The 23,347-nt window shown below is 33.9% G+C and overlaps 1 protein-coding gene across 2 annotated transcripts in view; it reads left to right on the forward strand.

The window, feature by feature from the left end:
- Positions 1-23,347, forward strand: part of LOC106171046 (sodium/calcium exchanger 1) — a 61,160-nt gene that overhangs the window by 30,052 nt on the left and 7,761 nt on the right. Inside the window, exons 2-5 of one of the 2 annotated variants that reach the window (XM_013551140.2) lie at positions 2,798-2,898; positions 13,132-13,155; positions 15,086-15,237; positions 20,482-20,581. In XM_013551140.2, coding sequence (XP_013406594.1) covers positions 2,798-2,898; positions 13,132-13,155; positions 15,086-15,237; positions 20,482-20,581 — 377 coding nt within the window. The remainder of the gene's footprint in view (positions 1-2,797; positions 2,899-13,131; positions 13,156-15,085; positions 15,238-20,481; positions 20,582-23,347) is intronic. The other variant, XM_013551141.2, reaches the window with a different exon arrangement.

Genomic DNA, 23,347 nt, shown 5'->3' on the forward strand with positions numbered 1-23,347 from the left:
TGTCAAAGCCCAATTGATAGACTAGTACTTTATCTGCAAGCTTCTGCTACTGATATTTCCTTTGTAGAATCAGCTATGTTTGATCGATACTGAAATGTCATTCAAAGCATTGATGTTCAGTGCATTTTCTCCTTGCTTCACTGATGATGATGTGGTGTGATAATAAGCATGCATATAAAGATTCAAGATGCTAGTTTGGAATTTAACATTTTTTTTTGTTTAATTCCATGGTACAGAGCAATGCCCTGATAGTTTTCTCTTAATCAGACATTGAAAATTGTATAGGATTATGTATGATCACTCAGACTTCAAATGTAAACTAACCATAATTTTTTGTTGATTTTATGGATGTTCATTTCGTGTAGGTAAGAAGGCGTAGGCATGATACAAGCATTGATATTAAATTATTTACCTGTATTTGTCTCAAACTGTACACGTAAACATGTATAAACACCATGTCTGTCAAACTGAGTAAAACCACATCAGGATGGATTTTCATATACGCAGGCTGTTAATTGAAAAAAAATTCATGAGCTAGGTTACAGTAGAGATGTGTCACATAGTAATTATTATACATATTTCTTGTCCAGTTTATGATTGATCTGTGAGAAAAACTGCAGTGCGTGGATCCCTCCCTCCCCCCCCCCCCTCTCTCTCTCTCTCTCTCTCTCTCTTAATTGGGGATTAAGATTATGGATAGTACACTGCTTCATTTGAATTTGTATCGGCTAATAAGACATCCAATTAAGGAATGCATGGCATATAGACCTATGGCATTAAGATCATTATGCTCTTGTTGTATTATGATAATGTTTTTAGCCAGCGTAAGGAAAACATTGGACATAAATGTTTGAATTTCAGCAGGTCTAGGGAGGGGATGTTATAAAGCACCACTCTTTTGGTTAAAAAGGCCTGTTCTCAATTCATAGTAAAAACTTTAAAGATTTAGTTTCTGTGTCTTTTTGCAAGTTTTATATTTACTAAAAAGGTTCACATTATCCCCCAAAAAAACTCTTCAGAATTGATTCCTGCAGGTCTGTTATGAAGTAGTGTTTTCTCTGTCTCTATACCCATACTACCCATACTTTCTTCCCTTTTAAGTAATCATTTTTTTCTTTTAAGTAACCTCTCTTCACCCCACCTTCCCACCTCCTCCCTGTCACCATTACCCATTTGTGATCATGTCAAGAGATGTTGAACAATGAAATCGTGGGATAAAGTCAATACTGAGAATGGCAGACATACACATGTATCTCTCAATTTGTTCTAGGTGTAGAACAACGGGCCCTCTCTAGCAGCGGGCGAAGTACAGCTGTTTTTAGACTAATTGCAGGAAGAACATTGTTTGATTACAATTAAACATCTAACCCATACTGGGAACCTGTAATTTCCACTTCAGTATTCCATAGCCTGTGGGTGCAAATAAACTGTCTACTTTCAATAGTTATTAGTTTTAATACAGTATTTTGTAAACGTGTAGCTGGATGGGGATTCAGCAGTCACATTTTCTTCGGAATTGCTTGCCTTCGCTGTTAGTTAATGCACCCAGTCTGTGGAAGATTGGATTTCCTCTTGACGCAAATGATTGGGATTACGACTATTTTCTTCTCATACCTGTGGTTCACATTTGTACTTCAGAATGGAGGCTCTAGGAGTTCACATGCTACCATGTTTAATTTTATACAATGCCCAAGTAAAGCTAAGGATGATTTAGTGAAAAAATGTCGTTGACTTAGTTCTGGAAGATGATTTGGCTTACACCAAAACAAAACTGCTGTAAGCCTCTAGAGGAGTTCAAGGTCTCTTGTATTGTTTTATATGGAATTCATCATTCTATGTACCCCCCTCCCTGAATTATTGCTCATCCATTCTTGTGTCAAGTTTGAAAACTGAGGTATGTCATTCTGGTCAAATCATCAAGAATAAATCTGAGTTTGGTAACAGCTCTCCCATTAGGAATATCTTGCCCCTTGCAGACTCTTTAAGTACACCTGTGATGTAGAAGATAGGTATTGATATATTATGTGCGTCTGTGAAGTTCCTGCTCATGTACATTTTCTTTAGTTATGTATGAAGTCCAGCAGTTGCTGAAAGCTATCCATTTTAGTGTTATGTGCTGATTGTATCTAGGGGGTAGAAAATACCATCCAGGTTTTCTGGAACAAGAAATGTCTTTATCAGTGTTTTTGTCTATTCTTTATAAGTCTTGAAATACATACAACAAAATTATTTCAATGAATATGACTTTAATTAATTAATTCATCAATTTATTATTTTGGCATTGGAAATTTATCTCTTATCCATTAATAGTCCTAAATCGGCACCTCATAGAACCTCTGCTATTGCGTTCTGTTAAAAATAACCTGAAAATTTATGTATTCTGAGTTATTTGACAGCAGTGTATATGTAATTGACTGTTTTTACTTAGCCGAGTTTCTGTAATGACCTAGAATTCCGCTTATTCATCACAAACCCATCAAGGAATTTGCATCTTCAGAATGTTTTCATCATTTCCTATAATGTGAATTTTGTTTGAGTAATGAATTGGCTATTTCATTTCCTGTGTATTTTTACCTAAGAATTGCCTCAAAGGTTTCTTTTGCCACTAATTAGATGGGTTGTAATTGGACTCTACATACCTGGATAGTTTTTTATTTAAAATCTTTCTTAAGATACTCAAGTACTAGCCAGATGTGTGTGTGCGCACATGTGCATGTGTGTGTGTATGTTTATAGGCTATATATAATATTAATAAAGAAAAAAGTGATTAATTTAATTTTGTCATTTTAAATTTCAGGAAATTTATCAGCGTTCCAATTATTGATGGAGAAGAATATGAGAAAAATGTGTTTTTTAGCCTGGTGCTGGAAGAACCTCAAGTGGTCAGAAGAGGATCAGGTGAGCCAATCTGATTTCTTCTTACAAGTTTTCAATAAACTCTAGAATAAAAAGTAATTTTGAGCCTTCTCAAGTTATTTCTCAATTCAAGCTCCTTTTCAAAGTGGTAATGCTAATAAATGAAGTATATAATTGAGCTGAATCATTTCAAGAGGATACATTATACCAAAAATAAGTTCTTGGTGAGGGGCCCAAGGGGCAACTTTTTTTTTCTTTACCCTAGACTAATTCCGCGCCCTTTTGAACATATTGTCAGACCTTTAATGCAATCTTCAATCTCTTTTAATTAGAGAAAATGACTTTGCTCACACACTATTTTATGTTGAACTTTAGCTGTAAAAGGACAATTAATTGTCTAATTTAATCCAACTTGTTGGCCAAGCGTCAAGAATTTCCTTCCACATTGTGGTTTGCTATCAAATCAATCTGAGATCTTGGCAAGATGTACCAAGAAAAACAATAGCTGGGACTTGCTGCACCATCAATGCCCACTTGTTAAGGATGATGAAATTGCCACCTTGGGACCAATAATGCTGATGGAAATGATATACAACCACTTTGTTACAATAGCATGTCTCTCTTTTGTAAACCACAAGTCCATAACATGTTGAACTGAGTATTTTCTTCTTTTTTATGGACAGGCACTCTGTCTGGACATAGAGCCATCACCTGTGACTGTTTTCACATTAAGCATTGCTGCTGCAGTGCACTTTTTGCTGGTAAACACTATAAAAGGAAAATCATGATCCTTTTTATTCTCAAATGTACAGAGATGATTCATTGGAGTAAAATACATGCTGACTACCAAAACTAGCCTGATTTGTGTATTTTTTAAAAGTTTATGAAGTCTTTTGTTGATTTTTTTTCACAAGTTAGCATTTTCAACGTGTGACTTGGAATTTACATGGGTATGAAGCCTTTTACCTAGGTAGTTACATTTTCTATGGTAGTTACATTTTTTTTATTTCCACAGTAACAGTAATACACAATTAAAATTATTTAATTTTGCATAAAAAACATTTTATGCACTTTTGTGGCAATAAATAAAAATAAGGATTGCTCATTTTTTAGACTGTTTTAATATCACTACTTTTATCAGTTTTATCATTTATTTGTCTGTCCATTTGACAGCTTTGCTGCCTTGTTCATATTCAGCATGACTCCTAAACCTTTTGTCATTTCTCATTGAATTGGCTGCTTTTAAGACAGTCCTTTTCTCCTATCAGTCCTTGAAATTCAGCTGGTGAATAACTTTACCTCTATTAAAAGATTTACTCTTAGCTATGTAATTTGATCAAAAATGAATCAATATAACTTAATATTATTTGCATGTATGAATATTCCAGCATTTATAGAATTCTGACGATCTTTTTATCCCTTCTCTAGTGACCAGCATCTCTTGGTGATTTAAAAATACTGCGAAGGATCCTAAAACGGACAGTTTCATTGGAGGCATTTGTTCACACCTGAACTAAATTAAAGGGGGTTGGTTATATTTAGACTGACAGCATTATACAAGAACCCTCACCCCCCTTTCACCCTATCCCTTTCCTCAAATTTTTATTGTAGCTCACATGTATAGCAGACCTGTTTATCTATTGATGCCTTATTTTCAGTCTTTTGTTAACTGTAGTTTGAACAGAGTTACCCTGTTGGTTTTATGAGATTCATCATTGATTATTTTTCTTAAGCTGGGATTGCCACGCAGAAGAAATAAGCTGACTTTCCTATGTGTAGTGCTCTATTATGCCAGTGACCCTGTGGTGTTTTTGGTTCCAAGAATTTTTGTTAGAACACATATTCATGTACATCTTCGATGTGTATATTTGTTATTTCTTTCTTTAGGGAGTTCACTTGGAAATCAGATTTATCCATCTCTTTGACATTTATCTCATGGGAATTTCATTTTGAAACCATGTCTTTTAAAGTGTATTTTGACTCGATTTACCTTGGCTGTATAGTATCTTAATGGATGCTGCCTTACTATTTTGACTTACACTTACGTACCTGATTTTGCAGGAAAATATGAATTGGAAGCTCTGGTATTAATTCTCATTACTCAAAACTCTTTTTGTTTCTTTGTTTTTTGTTTCCCATTTGTTTCTGTTTTTCTTTTTTTTCACCATTTATCTAGAACATTAATCACTGTTATGTTGCAGACATGCCTTTCCATTATACTTATTCCAGCTAATGCCAGGTTATTTCTTGGTCAATACACAGAGGCGAAGTGTTTCTGCGATCCACATATTTGTACAATATACCTGAGATTCTAGGTCTGTTTGTATAGATTTGAAAGCTACAGACCAATGAAGAGTATTTTAATACAAAAATAGCTTCTTTTCACTGTTTTATAAAATTTACATTTGTATTTACATCCTTGTATTTTGTATGTTTGGGTTGTATACGTATGTGTGTGTGCATGCATGCATGCGTGCGTGCATGCGTGTGTGTGTGTAAAGGAGAGTGATGGGATAAAATAAGGAGGGAGAAAGGTTTCAAGGGTAATGGAACTAATGAGAGAGATAAAGCGATATAAGATGTTATTTACCCATCTGTATATGTTCAACTGAATATAGAGACCATTAAAGGTACTTGCTTCTGGTGATAGAATATCATATAGAAGGGTAAATACCAGCCAGGTGCAGCAAGACTGATTGAAAATAACTGTAATTGCATTGAAAATACCTTATGTTTTCATTTTGAGAGTGCTAGGGGGTTGTATGGTATCTCACCTATGCCAGAAATTGAAATTAAGATTCTATGCGATTAGGCTCAAGGTAGTTGTAATGGGCTGGTTTTCTAGCTGTGGCTACCTGCTGGTCAGCTAGCATCTTCTGACCAGAGGAATATTGACGCTAAGGAGGAACAGCATGATCATATTACCTTTAACTTAATGTAAGGTTCATGGACACAAAAAATGCCTCCGCCATTAGGAATTTATACTATTGATATATACAGGATAAAAGAAGCGTTTCTTATTTGCACATGAATTGCCTCTCTCGTTTTTACTTTCCATATGAGTCACTTCTGTAACTTAAGTTCTTTTTAGCCCTTTTTGTCACTTACAGTGTATCCTCCATTTGAAGTTAAAAAATATACTGAAAAAACATTTCTATTATTTTTTAAAGCTGTTTTTATTTTTGTTCATTCAAGTTTAGTTTTTTTCTTAAATATTTCTGCCTAAAGCTAGAACAAGCCAAATTGCTTTGAAACAGAATTTGTAGCAGGTATTTGTTGATCTCTTGGGTCGACTAATTCAAGTCTGACTGAAAGACACCTGTCTAAGCAGCCAACGTGATGGCACCAATCCAGGAAATAACACCCAGTTTGGAGAGTCCAATGAGTCCCAGCAATGCCATTTCCATTGTTCGTTAAGCTTAGAATGAAAAAATCAATTTACTGAGATACTAATTTCTTTTTTTATAGGTTATGTCCATTACTTTTGCCATTTAGTGTTGTTAATGTTAAAATGGTGACGAATTGTGAAACATGGTGTGCTATTTCAGCACCACTTATAGTGATGATGTGATAGGAACTTTGGTGAGTTCTCAATTGCCACTGTAGTGAAAATCATTTGTTGGTCCATTTACTATAAATATATTTTTGTGTTTTATTTTTTTGAAGTAAGTATCTTGTTAAGGATATATTTAGGTGGTGAAAGTGAGATAGGCTGTAGCAATTCCTGTAAGCTGTTCTGCACAGAGAATAATGGAATGCTTTTGTGCAGCAATTTCTGTGAAGATTTGGTGCCAGGGAATGATTTTAGGGTATTCTTTTCTAACATCAGTCTAATCTGCTCTTTGCAGCTGCTTCAAGATATACAATGTCATCACAGAGAATTGTGGTACATGCTGTCAATTCAGTTCAATTCCTTATTAGAAGAGACCTTTGAGAACAAGAGAGTTAAATGCATTCAGGAACAAGAAAATCTTCTCCTTTATTTTTCTTTTATAAAACTTGATATCAACAATTACATTTGCTGCCTTAAGTATTTAGTTGTGGTATTCAAGGTGTTACTCTTAATCTCTAAATCTGAAAAAGGCAATTTTGAACTTTAAGTATGATTGGCCTGGTATTTAAATACAGGTCCTTGTGGAGCTTTTTGAAGGTACTTTGTCTGTCAGGGAAGCCATACACAACTAGATGCACATCCATTTTTTTGATGAAAATATTAAGTATTTTTCACTCAAATACCTTATGAGTCTGGTCATTTCTAACCCCACTTTTTCAGAATTGCCAGTCATTGTGTCAAGTCATTCACTAGACAAGTTTTATTTCTGAGATTTTTTGTGCTTATTCTTTCTAGATTGAAAATGTTTTTTATTTATTTATTTTATTTCATTTTTTAGAATATAGTTGCAGATCCAGACATTTAAGATATTCACTGTAGTTATCAACTCTGACACTCTTCCAATAACAATGGAAATCATCTGAGATGGCTTAAAATGAGGCTGTAGGCACCAAATGGTCAGAAAAATGGGTGTGCATCTATATCCCAAGAGTTGGCTTTTTGTAGGGTCATCTATTAGGAAGGTCCGCTATTCTGAGGGTCCAATATTCTGAGGGTCCACTATTCTTAATGTAAAGATAGAGCACAAACAGCTGAAAGATAGCAAATTCAATGCATTTCTTTGACATGGAGGTTAGTACCCTGATTAACTAATATAATTCCTTTAAGCACAGATATTGCATCAATAACCTTTTATTTGGAATAGTGGACCTTGGGAATAGTGGACATTCAGAATTGTGGACCCTCTACCCCATGGAATACCCTCAGAACAGTGCTCGATTTCTGATCAAAGCTACTTTAGTCTTTAAAATTGCAGACTCTCTGAACAGCGGAATATAGGAATGCCTCCCCAGAAAACGTGAGAATCTGTGTGAGGGGAGGCTTATCTTTTAGCAATAAGAGTGAAACTATGCATGGAGATTGCTAAGAAAGCTATACTTATATAACACAGAAATGATGATGAATACATGCTGTTGTGCAAAAGAGTGTCATTCCACAGAACTTGGGGCAAAGCTGCCCTAAAAATATCTGTGGATAAATTCTGTCAGTGCACTTGCCTACCAAACCACCCTAAAAATATCTGTGGGTAAATTCTGTCAGCTCTCTTGCCTGCCGTTATTTCTGACCCCACTTTCCTCCGTATCCCTCAACATTTGCAAACTTATGGACTATCTTGGATGATTTCGATTGGAAGTTAAAATATACAATAAAAGAGTTTCGGAAAAAGCTAATCTGAGAAAAGAAGCCATATTAATCTAAAGTTAAAAGACACATGAAAGTCTTTAGATAATCTTCGAAAGACCTAGGAGGCCATTAAGTCAACCAATACAGAAATGGAATATTCAATCCACTCAAGCCATAGAGCAATATAACAGTGCCATAATTTACATGACAGCCTCTATCATACTGATAGCTTACAGATTAATAACCTACATATTTTGCAATTGTTAGAATTCAAAGATAGTTGTCACTTTATCAATAATATAAATGGTTGGCAAGATTGATTCCATAACTGGCATGATCTTTGCCTCTTGAAAATATTATATCCTATATTTCTGTATGATGATACTTGTTATGCCATTGTTATCGTGGTAATTGAGTTATGTAATTACTTTTGTCCTTTCAAAAATTTGAATGTACATCATTATTAAGAAATGAACATCAAAGATTGATATTTATTTCCGAAGTTATCCCATTAAGATAAGGGAAACCTCTTTTAAACTCAGGTGTAGCATTCATTTTGTTGGTTCTAATTTTCTCTTATTAATGGGTCTTTCAGATGAATGAATAGAATTATTTATTCTAATAGCTGGTGCATACTTTCTGTCAGCAAGTGTTATACAGTTGAGCTGATAATGTGGCAATCATGGTAAAACCTCAAAATGATGTAATATTTTAGAAGTTGGAGATTTTCAATGTTTTAATTAATGAGAAGCAGTTGGTAAGATGGTGATGTGAAATTGAACAGTTTTATTCCATATGATAAAAGTGATTTGTCATTTTGCCCTCAGTTTGGGCATAATTTTGATCTTTTGGGAAAAGTTAAAAAAAAAAAAGAAAAAAAAAGGTATCAGTGTATCAATTCTTTGGTCTATTTCATGGTGTTTTTTTTTATGAAAGAAAAATCTGGTCTTCAGTCAGTGTGTTTTATTAATTTGTAAGACTTTATTAGTCACTGGACCTTGCCAGTTGTCCTTTTGTGTTCCTATTAACAAGTTCAAAGTGATTGAATGTACGCAGTTCAGATGGCACATCAAACCAAATGTATCGATAAAATTGCTTAAAAAGCAATGGCTGGGCAGAGATAAGCAGTTACTATGGTTTAAAGGTTAGAGAGTGGTTATCCGAGCAGAAAATGTAAAATACCATCATATTGTTGATTATGATTATAATGTTAAGGTTTATCTTATTTATGCAGTTGTGGAAAAATAAAATTTAAGAAAAATGTCACTCCAAGTGAGCTGCATAAACAAAAGGTGCTATTATATACCCCATTCACACTACGCTCAGTTATCCAGATAAGTTGCGAATTGGGTCACAATTCGAATAAATGCAGTAGTGTGAACGCAAGAGGATTTCTGTAATGCGAATTTTCAAAATCCTGCAAGCGAGGTGGATTTCTAAGCGCGATTCGAATGACTTACCGGAATCGACACCTGTACAGATCTTACTGCGCATGTGTGCAGATAAGTGGGGGTATCTATTGTTTAATTACTTTAGCGCTTGCACCAAACGTATTTGGAGGTCACCACTCACTACAACATGAGGAAACATAAACTTATTTTGCCATCTTGTACTTCTCAAGAATGCTGGAAAGTCTTTTGAGTTGCATTTGTCGTCACAAATTTTTGTTGGTATTTTAAGATTTCCTGTGCGGCGCATGTGCAAGTGTTCAAAACAGGAAGTTAAACCTGAAATTTTCAACGTGTGATTCGGTTTCGCTTCGCGTGTGTGAACGCAATACCCAATCGAATTCCTCACGAAAAATTCGAATTATACAATGCGCATTTTTGCAACTGTAGTGTGAATGGGGTAATAGGTGGGATATTTGTATGGTGTTGTTCATAACTAATACAATTTGGTAAAATGCTTTGACTGTCAGTTTTTTTTTTTTTTTTTTTTTTACATACAGTGCGAAGAAATTACACTGAGGTTAAAAAAAAAGCTAGGTTATTCTAAGAATGGCCACAGAGTACTTTTCTGGTAAATAAAGGTCGAGGGAATTCAAAGATCTATTCAAAATATGTCTGCTATTGATTTTATTCAAATTTTTTCTGCTATTCATTCTGCTATATTTCTGTCTTAATGGATTTACTAGACAAACAGGCTGGTAACCTGGGCTTTGCTGACAAAAAAACATGGCTTATAAAACATAGTCTCGTTTGGTTTAAAATATCATCTTTCATTATCCTGAAAAACCTACCCCAGTTGATCCGAGTTTTGGGTGATGTATTGCAATATGGGCTATGCTTAAAGCATGCTGGTCATCAACTTTAAATTCACATATATTATGGCATCAAACAGAACAGTTCCTGTAAAAAAATCACACCCACTTTAATTATGATTCATATTTTAATAATAAAAAAAAGCTCAGGCAATGTGTGAATTACTAGTAGGGTAAAGGACTTGAAAGGGGTGGAGGGGGGGGGGGCTTGTTATCAGCAATGCTGTCACTGAGTTAGAAAACTGTAGAAATGTTATTAGTTTTCTTATTGGGCTCAGGTGTAGCAAATGCTCTCATTCCCAGAAGTCTGATATGTGTAAGCCCATAAATATATAATAGCCCTTGATCGAAGTATCCTAGGTGGAGATGTGCTGAATGGCAGCTATAACACCTAGGTTGAATAAATAGGCTGGGTGGAACAAACCATACATGTTAAAACAATTGTCTTACAAATGCGTTCAGAATTCTGGAAATCTGTTTTTCTGTACACTTAATGTTAACAGTTAAGGGAACAAATTTTAGAAAAATACCCACTAATGATGAAGTCTGGGGATTCTGTTCAGCAGGATTCAAGAATTGTGTCTTACTGTGTGATTTGGTTGAAACATAAACACATGTAGTTCTGATAACTGGAAAATTTTGTCTGTTTTTAGTTGATAACTCTCTTGAAGAGGTTTACAGAAAAGGATGCATATGTAGTGTTTGTAATCTTAACTATATTTGCACACCACTTACATGGACATATATTTAAGAGCGTGAGCAGGTTTTCCTCTTGACTTACTATCATGGAAGGAAAACACAAAGTCTTAGAAGTGTGCCAAAATTGCTAATTTTCTCTCTTGTTAATACCATTGATTGATGTCCTTTTTCACTCATTTTGTTTCCAAAAGTTGTTTAGTTTCTGTTTAAGTGAGCTATTGAGCAAAGTTCAGCAAAGTCGGAAATTGCCAATTTGATACAAAAATTGTTTGAGGATTTGTTTTGATAAGCAGTGTATTGATCCAACAGATGCAATCATATCATTTATTCCCCTACCAGCTCAATCAAAGACTACCAAGACAAGCAAGTACTTAATTAATGTGCATGGGGAAAAAAAAGAATATCTCTCTTTTATTCAATTGGTCAATTTAAACACATCCCTTGAGCCTGGTGTTGGAGCTGTTTGGAGCAGTGAGTAAGCTGTGGCCTGTTGGAGATTCAGTAGATAAAGGCTGAAAAAAAAAGGCAATTAAGAACAGCTTGAAGATTTAAAAAAAAAACTGTCATCTGAATTGAAATCATCCAAGCTAACACAGAGTGTTGCGAGTTAATGTAAAATCGAGCATTATTTCATGATATTCAGAGGAGCTAGAGTGGGGTCAGAAATAATGAAAAGACTAGCAACTGTAGTGAAAAGCTGACATAATTTGTCCATGGTTATTTTGCTTGTTGTTTTTTCTCTTAAGCTCTGTGAATTTTTTTTTTTTTTTTTTTTTTTGTATTACTTTTGCTGAGATGACATTGTTTCACTGTTATTGATAAAAGTAAGCCCCATCTCACCTGTAGCTATAGTCAAAATTCATCATGTGATATTATATGATTTGATGCACTGATAAGCTTTTCTTATCCAAAAAAAAAAATCACAAATTGAATTTTGTAAGAGTTTTATAGATTATTTGCAGTTAAAAAGAAACTACATATATTCTGAACTGAATCACAGTGTGGAGCCTTCGCCTGCCCTTCACTTCAATCTGGCAAATGGCTGGTCTCAGCACAAATCCATCCTCTTCATAAAATTGTATGATTCATGTTTTTACATGTGTTACCCCAAATTACCACAATATACACCCGGGGAGGTGACAACAATTTTTGGCTGGATTTATCCCATTCCTTGATTGGTATTGGCCAGCAGTTCTATGAAGTCCTGTTCCTGCCAGTATTCACACCCAGTATTATCCAGTGGGGCTTCTCTTTTGCTTGCTTTATTAGATAACTCGTTAATTAGTACATTTACTCTGAGGGCAAATCTGATATGCTCTTGGTATGGCTACCAACTAAGCCTTTATTTGCCAGTGGCTTATACATGCTGACTGTTTGTGTTATTGTAGTTAACATATTTTGTTTCTGTCTTTACATTTGCTGGCCAAGTTCTGAATGTGTGTGTGCATGTGTGTGTGTGGGTGTGTGTGTGTGTGATCAGTTTTCATGTTTCCTTTGAATTTACATAGATGTATATATAAGTTACCGACATGAATGACTGAGATACAGTTTATTTATTGGCTTAATTTGGAAATGGCATTAGCTTATTAAATCTTAATAAATCTTATAAGAACATTGTCTCAGAAGGTGGTTGCTTTTTAGAAAGAATAAAATGTGTGTTGGATTAATGAGAGCATCTTAAGTAGCTTTTCAAGACAGTGTGACATTATAAGCTCTTTTCCATTTCCTTTTTTAGGATTATTACATTATTCTATGCCTCTGCTTTGGAATATATTCCTTATTCTCTCACTCCAAAAGGTTGACATCATTATGCGTATATTTGGTGGAGTTATTAAATGGGGTCCCCATGAAAAGTTTTGGATGATACACTGCAATTTCAGGACTAATTATTTATATTAGGAGATTGGAGTAATTATTTCTTTTTGTAGATATTGCATGTGGTTAATTACTAGAATGGAACTTTCACTTCCAGGGTTAAATACATGTAGTTGGTGAAATAGATTAAAGCATAATTTTCATGAAACAATTTTTTTTACTTTATAATTAACTTAGAAAATATTTTATTTTGTTTTTAATTTAGTGGACTCTGAAGATTCGGAATCAGGTATTGAGTATTGAGGAGACATGTAGAGCACAATGACAAGCAGGCACTAATATTAAATGTGGACATTTTCTTGTCTTCCTAATTATTTAATTTTTTTACCACACACTCAGTTAACCAGCAGTTGAAGATAGGCTTAGATAAGTTAAAAATTGCCTGACAGGCTGTTAAATTGAACACACGTCAAATGCAACTTTTCTCTGTTCATTAGGAAAAAAAATCTCTGCTCTTAAAAAAAAATCATATACAAATTATCACTATTGTTTAATATGATATCTATCTTTTATTGCTGGTTAAACAAAGCTGAACTGAACTGTGTCACTTTTTATGATTAATTTTTTTTCCATTTATTATGCTGTTTATTTTATTTTATTTTTATTTGTAGTCGCAGCTGATACTTATATTTAGCATCGATTTACTATCAATGCAGTGTTATATTAGCACAAGAGGTCAAGCAAAGAGGTCATGACTAACCACTCCCATTCTAATCATGACATCTCCCCTTCCCCATCATTTCTTCTTTTAATTATCACCTTTTCATACATCTTTAAGTATGAATTTGAAATCTTCCCCAATGTACGAAATTGCCCCTAAACCTTTGCTTGACCAAAATGCATGGTACTGGTGCCACTTAGTACCTCTTTGGTGCAGTTTGTGTCGATTTCTACAACAAAATTGATTGCTGGTTGACTTTAATTTCAATTTTGCATGTTGGTGTTCTTATAACTAAGTGCTCTAGCTGACCTTGCCTCTGCCTTCTCCCTAGTTCCATGACTGATACCTGGACATTTGTCATTCAAAATTGGAACTCCTAACACGTGGCCCAAACAACCTATTACTTTTTACATGTGTACTGAAGCTCTTTAAGGGATATTTCTATGCTTACCTAATAATATACTATTTTCTTTGTACTTTGAAGAAAAAAACTTAAATTCTAACTGCTTAAAACATTATCATGTAAATTTGGTTTTATAATATATTAATGCTGGATTCCTTTTTAACCCTAAATATAAATGTTTCATCTGAAATAAAGCAAAAGGTGTTTCATATTGTTACATAATTTATTTATTTATTAATTTTGCATCTGTTGTTTACTCCCTGTTTTGCCACTTTGCAGTGAAATAAGAATGCATGGTGTGGTACACAATTATCAAATAAGGAACACCATTTCACCTTAGGATGATATTGTTTCTATTATATGAAAACTTAAATTCTTGCTAAGATAGCTTTTCGGGATCCCTTCTGCACTATTGCATCATTACCTTTTCCCCTTTATTGCCTTTTCTGCTTGTTGGGTTTTAAAACAAAAGCTTTTTTGGTATGAAAATTTTGTTTTAGGTGTTGGTGTTTACTTTATAGATGGAAAAGTATCAAATTAATTTTTTCTAAGGATTGACTTCCCAATAATGCTGTTTCTATTTTTATAAATTTGTTTTCTATGTTGAGATGAGATTTGCACAAAGAATATAAGGTTCTCTCACAAAAATACATTTGCAATATATTTTTTTTACATGAACAAAATATTTACTAGGTTCAGTCTTGTTATAGACATGTTTTAGTGTTCTGATGGTTCGTTATCAATGTAGTACACAAGATCATAGCAAATATGACACGTTGTAGGGCCTAAGGGTATCTTCTTCCCTGTCAGAGTAACACCTGAGCACATTATTTATTATGATTAATTTTGGATACACATATGTTCAAGTAAAAATGAAGCAATATCTGTACAGCGTAGCAACAATTTCTTTAGGATAAGGGCAATGTAAGGTTTCTTGAACACATCAAATCCATGTTGAAGGTGGCATAAAGTTTTTTCCAAGATACTGAAAGACTTGATTCAACCAATTTGGTCTTGTCAAAAAAAAAAAAAAAAAAAGTAAGAAAGATAAACTTGTGAAAGTGTAAAAGATAAATTGTTGCATATTATCTTCAGGTAAAGACGCTGATGTCAATGAAGTTGAATTGGAGGATGCTACACCAATTGATCAAATGACGGAAGACCAGAAAATCGCCATGCTCGGCAAACCGCGACTTGGAGAAAAAATTCACACTGTTGTTCGAATTCATGAGAGCCAGGAATTTAAGGTATAAAATATGCTCTGATGGGTTCAAGGGGTATGATGTTTTTGTTGTTTTTTAACAAATTGACATTATTTCTTCTTACAGTATTTGTGATGACCATGGCCAGGTAAGTTGGTTATTTGTATCTGTTCCTAACAAAAGCACAATACAGCCACACATGTCAAAAAGCTACATTTATTAAAATTATTTAAGCCAGCAAGAAATCCTAATCTAATTGAGAGAGTTGACCATCAGTTATCAATAAAAACATTCTGTTAACTGCAGGGCGAGAAAACCATTATAGTGAATAGTCTCAAAACCAGTATGCAAACTGTTTTAAGCATCATATTTTTCACTCTGTTTCCTTCGAAATGCATACCCAAAAATCTTCAAGCATATGGATCATTTAGGTATAATTCCAAATGAACATCAAACTCAGTCAATGAAAAAATTGCTGAGATGGTCTGTGTTCTAGGGCATCTCATTATTGTGGAACATGATTGGTGTAAACAACTGATCAAAAGTGACTAAATTTTAGACTAAAAAAAAATCTGTAAAAAAACTCTAGTTAATTTGTTAGCTTCTAGCTTGCCTGCAGTGAAAGAAAATTGGAATTTCTTTGACTGAATTGTACTCGTAAGTGTAACTTGAAGCAGATACATGTACAAACTAGATGTTACAAGTAATGAGGTGGGGGGATTAACCAGATACATGTACATCCCTCATCCACTCTTTCCAAGAATCCTGGTTATGGAATGGCGGAGAATCGATGAAAATCAATTTTAGATACATAGCATGTCATTTAGGATACTTAGTTGTTCACGTTCTTATTAATTAGGCATGCTTAGTGACCAGGCCGGCCATGCAGAGGAACAGAAATTGGAAACTTTGATGCAAATAAGACTGAATTTAATCTGAGGAAAATGGAGATTAATTTCTATTTTTGCACATGGATGTGATTGTTATTGAGGGTTGTTTGTCATCAAAGGTTTATGTTGCTGAGGTGAAAACATGTCTTCATGCAGTTTGTGCTGGCTTAATTGGATCTGTGCTTTGTTGTGTGGGCTGTAACATTCTAGTATAGCTGGATGACTTCTGTTTTCTCAAATTTCCTCTTCTCAATAGGATTTTGTTGAGTCGGATTTCCTGATTTGAATTCAATAAACTTATACAGTAATTTCATCTACCATGTGATCAAGCACTTTCTGAAATCTAATCATATTGCTGTTCCCCTTCAAAATAAAGGGAGGTTACATGATATTAAACTACCTATATGGGCCTGTCTATTTGTTCTGTAATTTCATTAAAAGAATCAGTCTACTGTTTCAGTAATTGCCTGTCTTCCTGCCTATCTGCATTTTTCTGAAAATGGGAATGTTTTACACAGGTTGCACTCAGATCAAATCAGTCCAAAATATGTCTGTGTCTGATATCAATGGACAACTGATATACTGGATATAAAAATCTAAGGCATGATGGTATCACATAAGATCTGTAATATACCGGCCAGTTATTGAGACTAAATTTTAGAGCAAAATTTACTACAAAACAGACTTTTTATTGCATACCTTCAAGGCCTTCATCTGATTCATGTATTGAAGTCATTTACAAAACTGTTTTGATGCAAAATGTTTACCATTTATACCATTAATAAAAGCTTTCATTAGTAAAAAATGTGCCTATAGCTACAGTTTTTGGTCATTAAAATTGACAGTTGAATACTTTTTTTACCTAGTTGTTACCAGAAATTATCCACATGCTTACTGATGACTTAAAACAGGTACCGGGTAATCTCCTGGGAGTTTCTTTCACTTTTTTCAATGGTTAAACTCAGAGGTTGAAAATAAATATGGTGTTATTTTCCAAAAGAATCCAAATGGCAATCATCTGATCTTTCAGTTGTTTTCATCTTTCAGATGATTATAAAGGATCATGGCGTAGCTTTTTCATAAAATACTTGAAGGTGTTTATTTTTTTTTTTGGCAGTAATAAAACCAGTGTTACCATTATCAGTTAACCAGAAGTATTAGACTGGGTTCCCATCCTAGATCAATCTAACAGGATTGGTCCATCTCCATGGGCTTTCTCGCTAAATTGTTTTCAGCTTAAGTGGCTTAGATGTCTGGAAAGCCTACTAAAACTGCTAAACAAGAGTGAATTACCCCCTATCAGCTTCAGTAGGCGTGACAGACATCTTAGCTGCTTAAGTTAATTGCAATTAGGCGTGACCCCTTGGAGATGGACCGATCCTGTTAGATCGATCCCGAATGGTCTTGTAGTTCAGCTTGAACCTCCTCCATACCCCCTAATTCGATCATCCTCGGGCAAAATCTATATGAAGTCATCTCAAATGCAGTAGCCATTTTCTCCATTTTGGCAGTTTTCTTCCCAGTGATAAAATTTAAATTAATATGGAAAGATTTTTTAAAAAAATATGCTGATTTTATCTGCTACCTCTGTTGTTCAGTTTCTTACCAAAGCTTATTTCAGCTGATAGAACATGAGTAATTATAGTTTCAGATATACATTGTGCATTTATGATTCATGAAATAGTATATTTAATATTTATTAATAATTACTCTTTGGGTTGGGGTAAATGGAGTTCCTAGTTAGGCACTAGTTCCATGTACTGATCACACTAAGTGCCTGCCTTAATAAGCTGATGACATCATATTGATTCAACAGTATTTCTGAACTGCTGTTGCCCAATTTGTCTATTGAAATAAAGTAGAGAAGTAGTGCTTTTGTGCATGAACACATAAACCTATGTGCCGCTAAATTTCAAATGATAAGTTGACTAAATATTAGTTTTGGTCTAACATTATATTCTGTAATGATCTTTTTCTCTTAAGTCATTCAAATAAACATTTTTGGTTTTGTTGTACCTTTTCTGTGTCATTGATATGCTAGGATGATCAATTCTTGATATGCAAACGGAAAATGAATGCTCTCCTTTGATGCTTTAGTTTATAGAAGAGATCAACAGTTTAATACAGGTAGTTCTCAAAATAAGTGTTGGGTCAATATTGTGTTGAAACCTTGTATTTTGTCAGAATATTGATTTTCTGTCTGTTTTTGGAGGTGTTTTAGTTCTGATTTTTATCAAGAAGATTTGTTTTAGGACTAATTGTTTTTACAGCTATAGGCTCACAAGGATGAATATGCTACAAAAGGTTTTGAAAGTGTAATAATAATAATAATAATAATAATAAGATTCTTATATGGCGCCTTACATTCTATCTCAAGGCGCCTTACAATAATGGCTAATATACTAAAATCATTAAAATGACTACAATATTTTAATCATAAACTCTCATTGGAAACCATTTAAAATTTACACTACTAAAAATCAATCTTATTAAAAAAAAAAAAAAAAAAACATATATATATTAAAATAAAATCTAAGAGATATAGACAGAATTAAAAAAGTGGGTCTTTAAAAGAGATTTAAAATTGTCAAAGTCTTCTGTTTTCCTAATAAAATTTGGTAGACCATTCCACACTCTTGGGGCGTAGATTATAAAAGCACGATCTCCATAACTTTTTAGGCACCCCTTCTCTAAAACAGAATGTTCTAAAATAAAATCATTCTCAGTATTAAAACGTGTGGACCGCCGTGGTAAGTTAAAACAGATAAGATCAGATAAATATAATGGTCCTTGTGAATGGATCGCCTTAAAAATAATACAGAGTACTTTAAAATCAAAATTCTCCAAGTGACTAAAATGTCCATAAAGTGTCCAAAAGAGTCCTGGTGTATTCAAAAACGTATTCTGTGAAAGATTTCCTTCTAAAAACCCACACTTTCAATAAAAAGCAGTAAAGTTTGTCAGAGATCATTAGCAGGGCTGCTGCAAGCGCACCTTGACCTTGACCCATCCAAAGGATTTATCCAGATTATGCCCCAAATATGGTTTTTACCATTTATTTGGCATGAGTTCTAGGAAGAACTATTACTGTAACAGTACAAGTGAAACTCGAGATTGCAAATTTAAAAGGGCAGGTGTAAATGGTTAGCTACTTTGACTTCCAAGAGAAATGTATGCCAGACTGTTAAACAATACTCTTGCTTTTTTTGTATTGTAAATGCTATTGATCTACTGAATAAAAGTCATGTCTGTCCAAGTTCTTTGAAATGATTAAAAAGCCAATGAATGCAACATTTGGGTCATCAAGCATATTGTTCTCTTCTACTTTTTGATAACAAAGTCAAACACATAAAGGAGTCAACTGGTAAGACAGAAATGGTATGAAGAGTGACACAATTTAAGAATGATGACTATGCTCTCTGTTTTCATTTTGTTCATTTTTTTTACGTTTTGTTCATAATCTGTTTAGTTTGTCTTTAAAACCTACTTAGCTTCTAAACTTCCATTTGGGGTTTAACAGGAGACAATTAAAATACCACGTGGAAAAAGAAAATTGTTGAAATTTGATTTTTGTAGACAAAATCTTATTCCTTTATTCAGAAATAAACATGGCTGTTTGGCAACTTCATATATTAGCTAGTAATAGTTGTCTGAGGGCAATTACAGAAGATTTTTCTGCTGATTAATGAGATAGACAAATACTGGGATTTTATAATCTTATCTCATACCCCAGAGAACAGTGTTTATGTACAATATCAGTTTTTATGTTTGGTGCTTTTTCTTTTTTCTACCAAATATACAAAATACAAGTTCTGAGGTGGTATACATTTATACAGTTCAGTCATTGTTTATATGGTAAATGTTTTAACTATTCTATAATAATGCTTTCCAGTTAGGAATAAATCTACGAAAAAATGTTTAAGAGCTCATGGAACTTCATGTCTCAGTCTTATTCATATATGCAACTGACATATGAGAATGTCTTCTGTTGAACCTTGTGAATTATTATACAAATTGTACAAAAGAACGTTTTTTAAAGAACATTTGAAAGTACTGTAAATCTATTTCATTATTGTAATGTACATAGTTCTGTGCTTATTTGCTTTCAGTACAATTTTCCAATTTTGTACAATTTAAGACCATTACCTGCATACAGAATATTCAGATTAATCATTAATGTGGTTTTCATAGTGGTAATACCAAAAACAAAAGAATACTTTCTTATTGTATTCAGAATACTTTCTTATTGTATGCAGTTATAACTTATCACAACATGGGGTGATTGTGTGCCTTTGATTGTGATTAGCAAAATTTTTTTCACTTTCCAACACATTTTGCTACTACTTACATTATGATGATATCATGTTTGCATAATATTTAAGATAAATATTCTTTACAGAGCACAGTAGACAAGCTGTTGAAGAAAGCCAACATGGCAGTTCTCATTGGTACTTCATCGTGGAAAGAACAGGTTCTCGAGGCCATCAGTGTCAGTGCAGGTGAGTTGTGCTTTCAAATGATTATGGAAAAGAGATTAAAAATTTGATTTTAGACTTATTATAATAATAAAAAAAAAACTTTGACATGTTCAATTTGATTGAATGGTCAATAAATTATAAGTTTTCTGAGTGTTGCCTGTGATCCATCTTGTTAAACTGTTCATTTTGACTAAGAACTATTTTTTAATTATCTTTGATGCAGGCAAACCAATAAACATGCTTTCTGTAGGTGTAGAGCTCATGATTATTATCCTTGTTGACCAGAATCATGTGCTTTCATACATAATTGAATGAACACAGAATATGTAAATATTATCATGGCCTTTACGTCTGCACCAACTGCTACATATCAGCCGTATAGAATTCTTGGTTTTATCAGTCACGAAAGTGTGACGTCCTTGACAGGCAATATGATTGGAAAAAGTTGATTTTTTTTATAATCCTGGTCTTCAGCTACTGTTACTCTCTGGATTCTAAGATCTAGGATAGTGTATATTAGGACACACTGAGGAAGAATAAACACCCTTTGACTAAAGCAAGCATTTTGTCATATTATCACCATCTAAAACATTTTAAAACTTGGAGTCAAGTTATGGATGGATAAGCATGAAAAAGACTTGATATATTAATTTTCTTTTAATAGGCAAAAAGAAACATTTTATCTGACTAGAAATATTTCAGAATGATAGGAAATTGTTTCCTTAATTGGATGATTTGACATCGATTTTGTATGATGCAAACAACACCCACTTTGGTTATACAAGACACATTATTTAAGAAACCCACTATAAATAGTCACAATTTCCGGTCATAAACACACTAACAGTGTGTTTAGGATTTTGTCATATTGTTCAGGTGATTGACTGAGAAAAAACTTCATTGAAAATGGCAAAAATTATGATATTGTATCATTTTTTTCTACAAAAATTTTTGAAAATTTTGATTTATTTATTTGTTTGTGTTTGGCAGGAGTGATATTGTGGCTTATTCAGAACCTCCAGACACTTCAATTATTCCACCCACATTTTATATGAATATCTTAACAGGTTTATACATATGTAATCATTTAAAAGAGTCAGTTATTGAAATCCTGGTATGATGTAATAACAAACATGACAACTAACAATTTCAGTAACTCTATTTGTCTTTTTTATTGACTAACATGTATGTGAATTGGTCAGGGTTGCATGGGATAGAAGGATTAAGAAGTTGCTATTAGGCACAAGCACACCTGCCACCTTCAGGATGTTTTCAATTCCAGTGGTACATTTAACTGAACCAGTCCACTTTGAGAGGTCCAAACTTGTTAAAAAAAAGCTACAAGGATTTTGACTCCCTTTCACAAATTCTCCCAAAGCTCACTTCCTGCTGTTTGGCTAGGTTGATTAAATGGCAGTGCATTGTGCGGGGGTTTGTTTGACTTCGTTGTATATACTGTTCGATGTGAAAATGGCTGAGTTTCAGAGCGCTGATTTTGACTGACCTCTAGCCTCTTAATTGTTGGCAACAGAAAGTATACGGCTTTTTAGACGGCTTCAGAATCTCAGTTAGGATGCTGAAATAATAAGGGTTATATGTCACTTTTTAACATTAAATGGGCTTGCATTTTTGGAAGGCAACTTTGACCAATCAGCATACAATGATACTGATGACCAAGCTGAACTGTAAACAACTGGATCTGTGTAACCTTTTCAGCATATCCAAGTTTGGAGGATATTGGGTCACCACGTGTGTATAATATTATAACATAGAATTCTATATAGCATGCTAACTTAATTCAACTAGCTATAGACTAACAGCTATAGACTAAGAAATTCCAGTAGACCCCATGATTAGCACCCCGAGTATCAATCACCTCTGTTGTCATCATACCACTTCGTTACCAACATCAAAATTTGTGACAGGTATAGTATATATGCTGGTGCAGGAAAGTCACTGTCAGTACTCTCTGAATCTCAGGTGCCGGGTGGTCGTCTGCTGGTAAAGTACGGAATCAAAGCACTGAATCAAAGCACTGATAAGCATCATGCAGCTCTGAGAACAAATGGCACCAAGTCCTCTTATATATCCTTATATCCTGCATAGAGCTTTTTGTCATAGTTGGCAAATTAGCATGGAAGGAATTATGGATGGATGTGCTGTATGCTCTATCAGTCATTCATTTGTTTTATTTTTGATATAATGTTAATGATATTTTAAGTAATTTCAGTTAAGTTTCAGTTTTTGTTACTGTGATTACTGCCTGAACTGAAGTGCCAATTAGACCCTTTAAGAACAATGGTACTAACTGCATAACAATCAGTAGGGTCCTGTCATGGCATATAACTTGCTTTCACACATAATTCCTGTAGTTGTCCTTTAAAGGATAAAGAAAACAGCATTTCATTTTGAAAATTGGCCTTGAAAACATTACATGGTCTGGGAAGAACCTTTTGGAAACATTCAGGAAAAACCTAAATTGTGACATATAAATTGTATTTTTTTCTGTTTTTGTGATTAATGATCTTCTATTCATTGCCATCATTTGCCATGTCATATGAAGTCTCTGTGGATTTCAAGCTTAACGATTTTGATGAAAAGCTCCCTTCAAGACAAAATGGGGATCCCATGCACTAAACCTAACATTGTGTGTGAGATAACAAACCACACAGCAGTTCTTGCTTTACATGAAGCCATTAGATTTTTCTGAAATATCTGACAGAAACCTTATTGTAACCTTGCTAGTCATTTGGCAAATGTTCTGTCATGTTTTGAATTAGTGTGACT

Source organism: Lingula anatina, chromosome 2 (assembly GCF_051362555.1).
Source record: "Lingula anatina isolate TDL-2025a chromosome 2, LinAna3.0, whole genome shotgun sequence".
Classification (NCBI taxonomy): Eukaryota; Metazoa; Brachiopoda; class Lingulata; order Lingulida; family Lingulidae; genus Lingula; species Lingula anatina.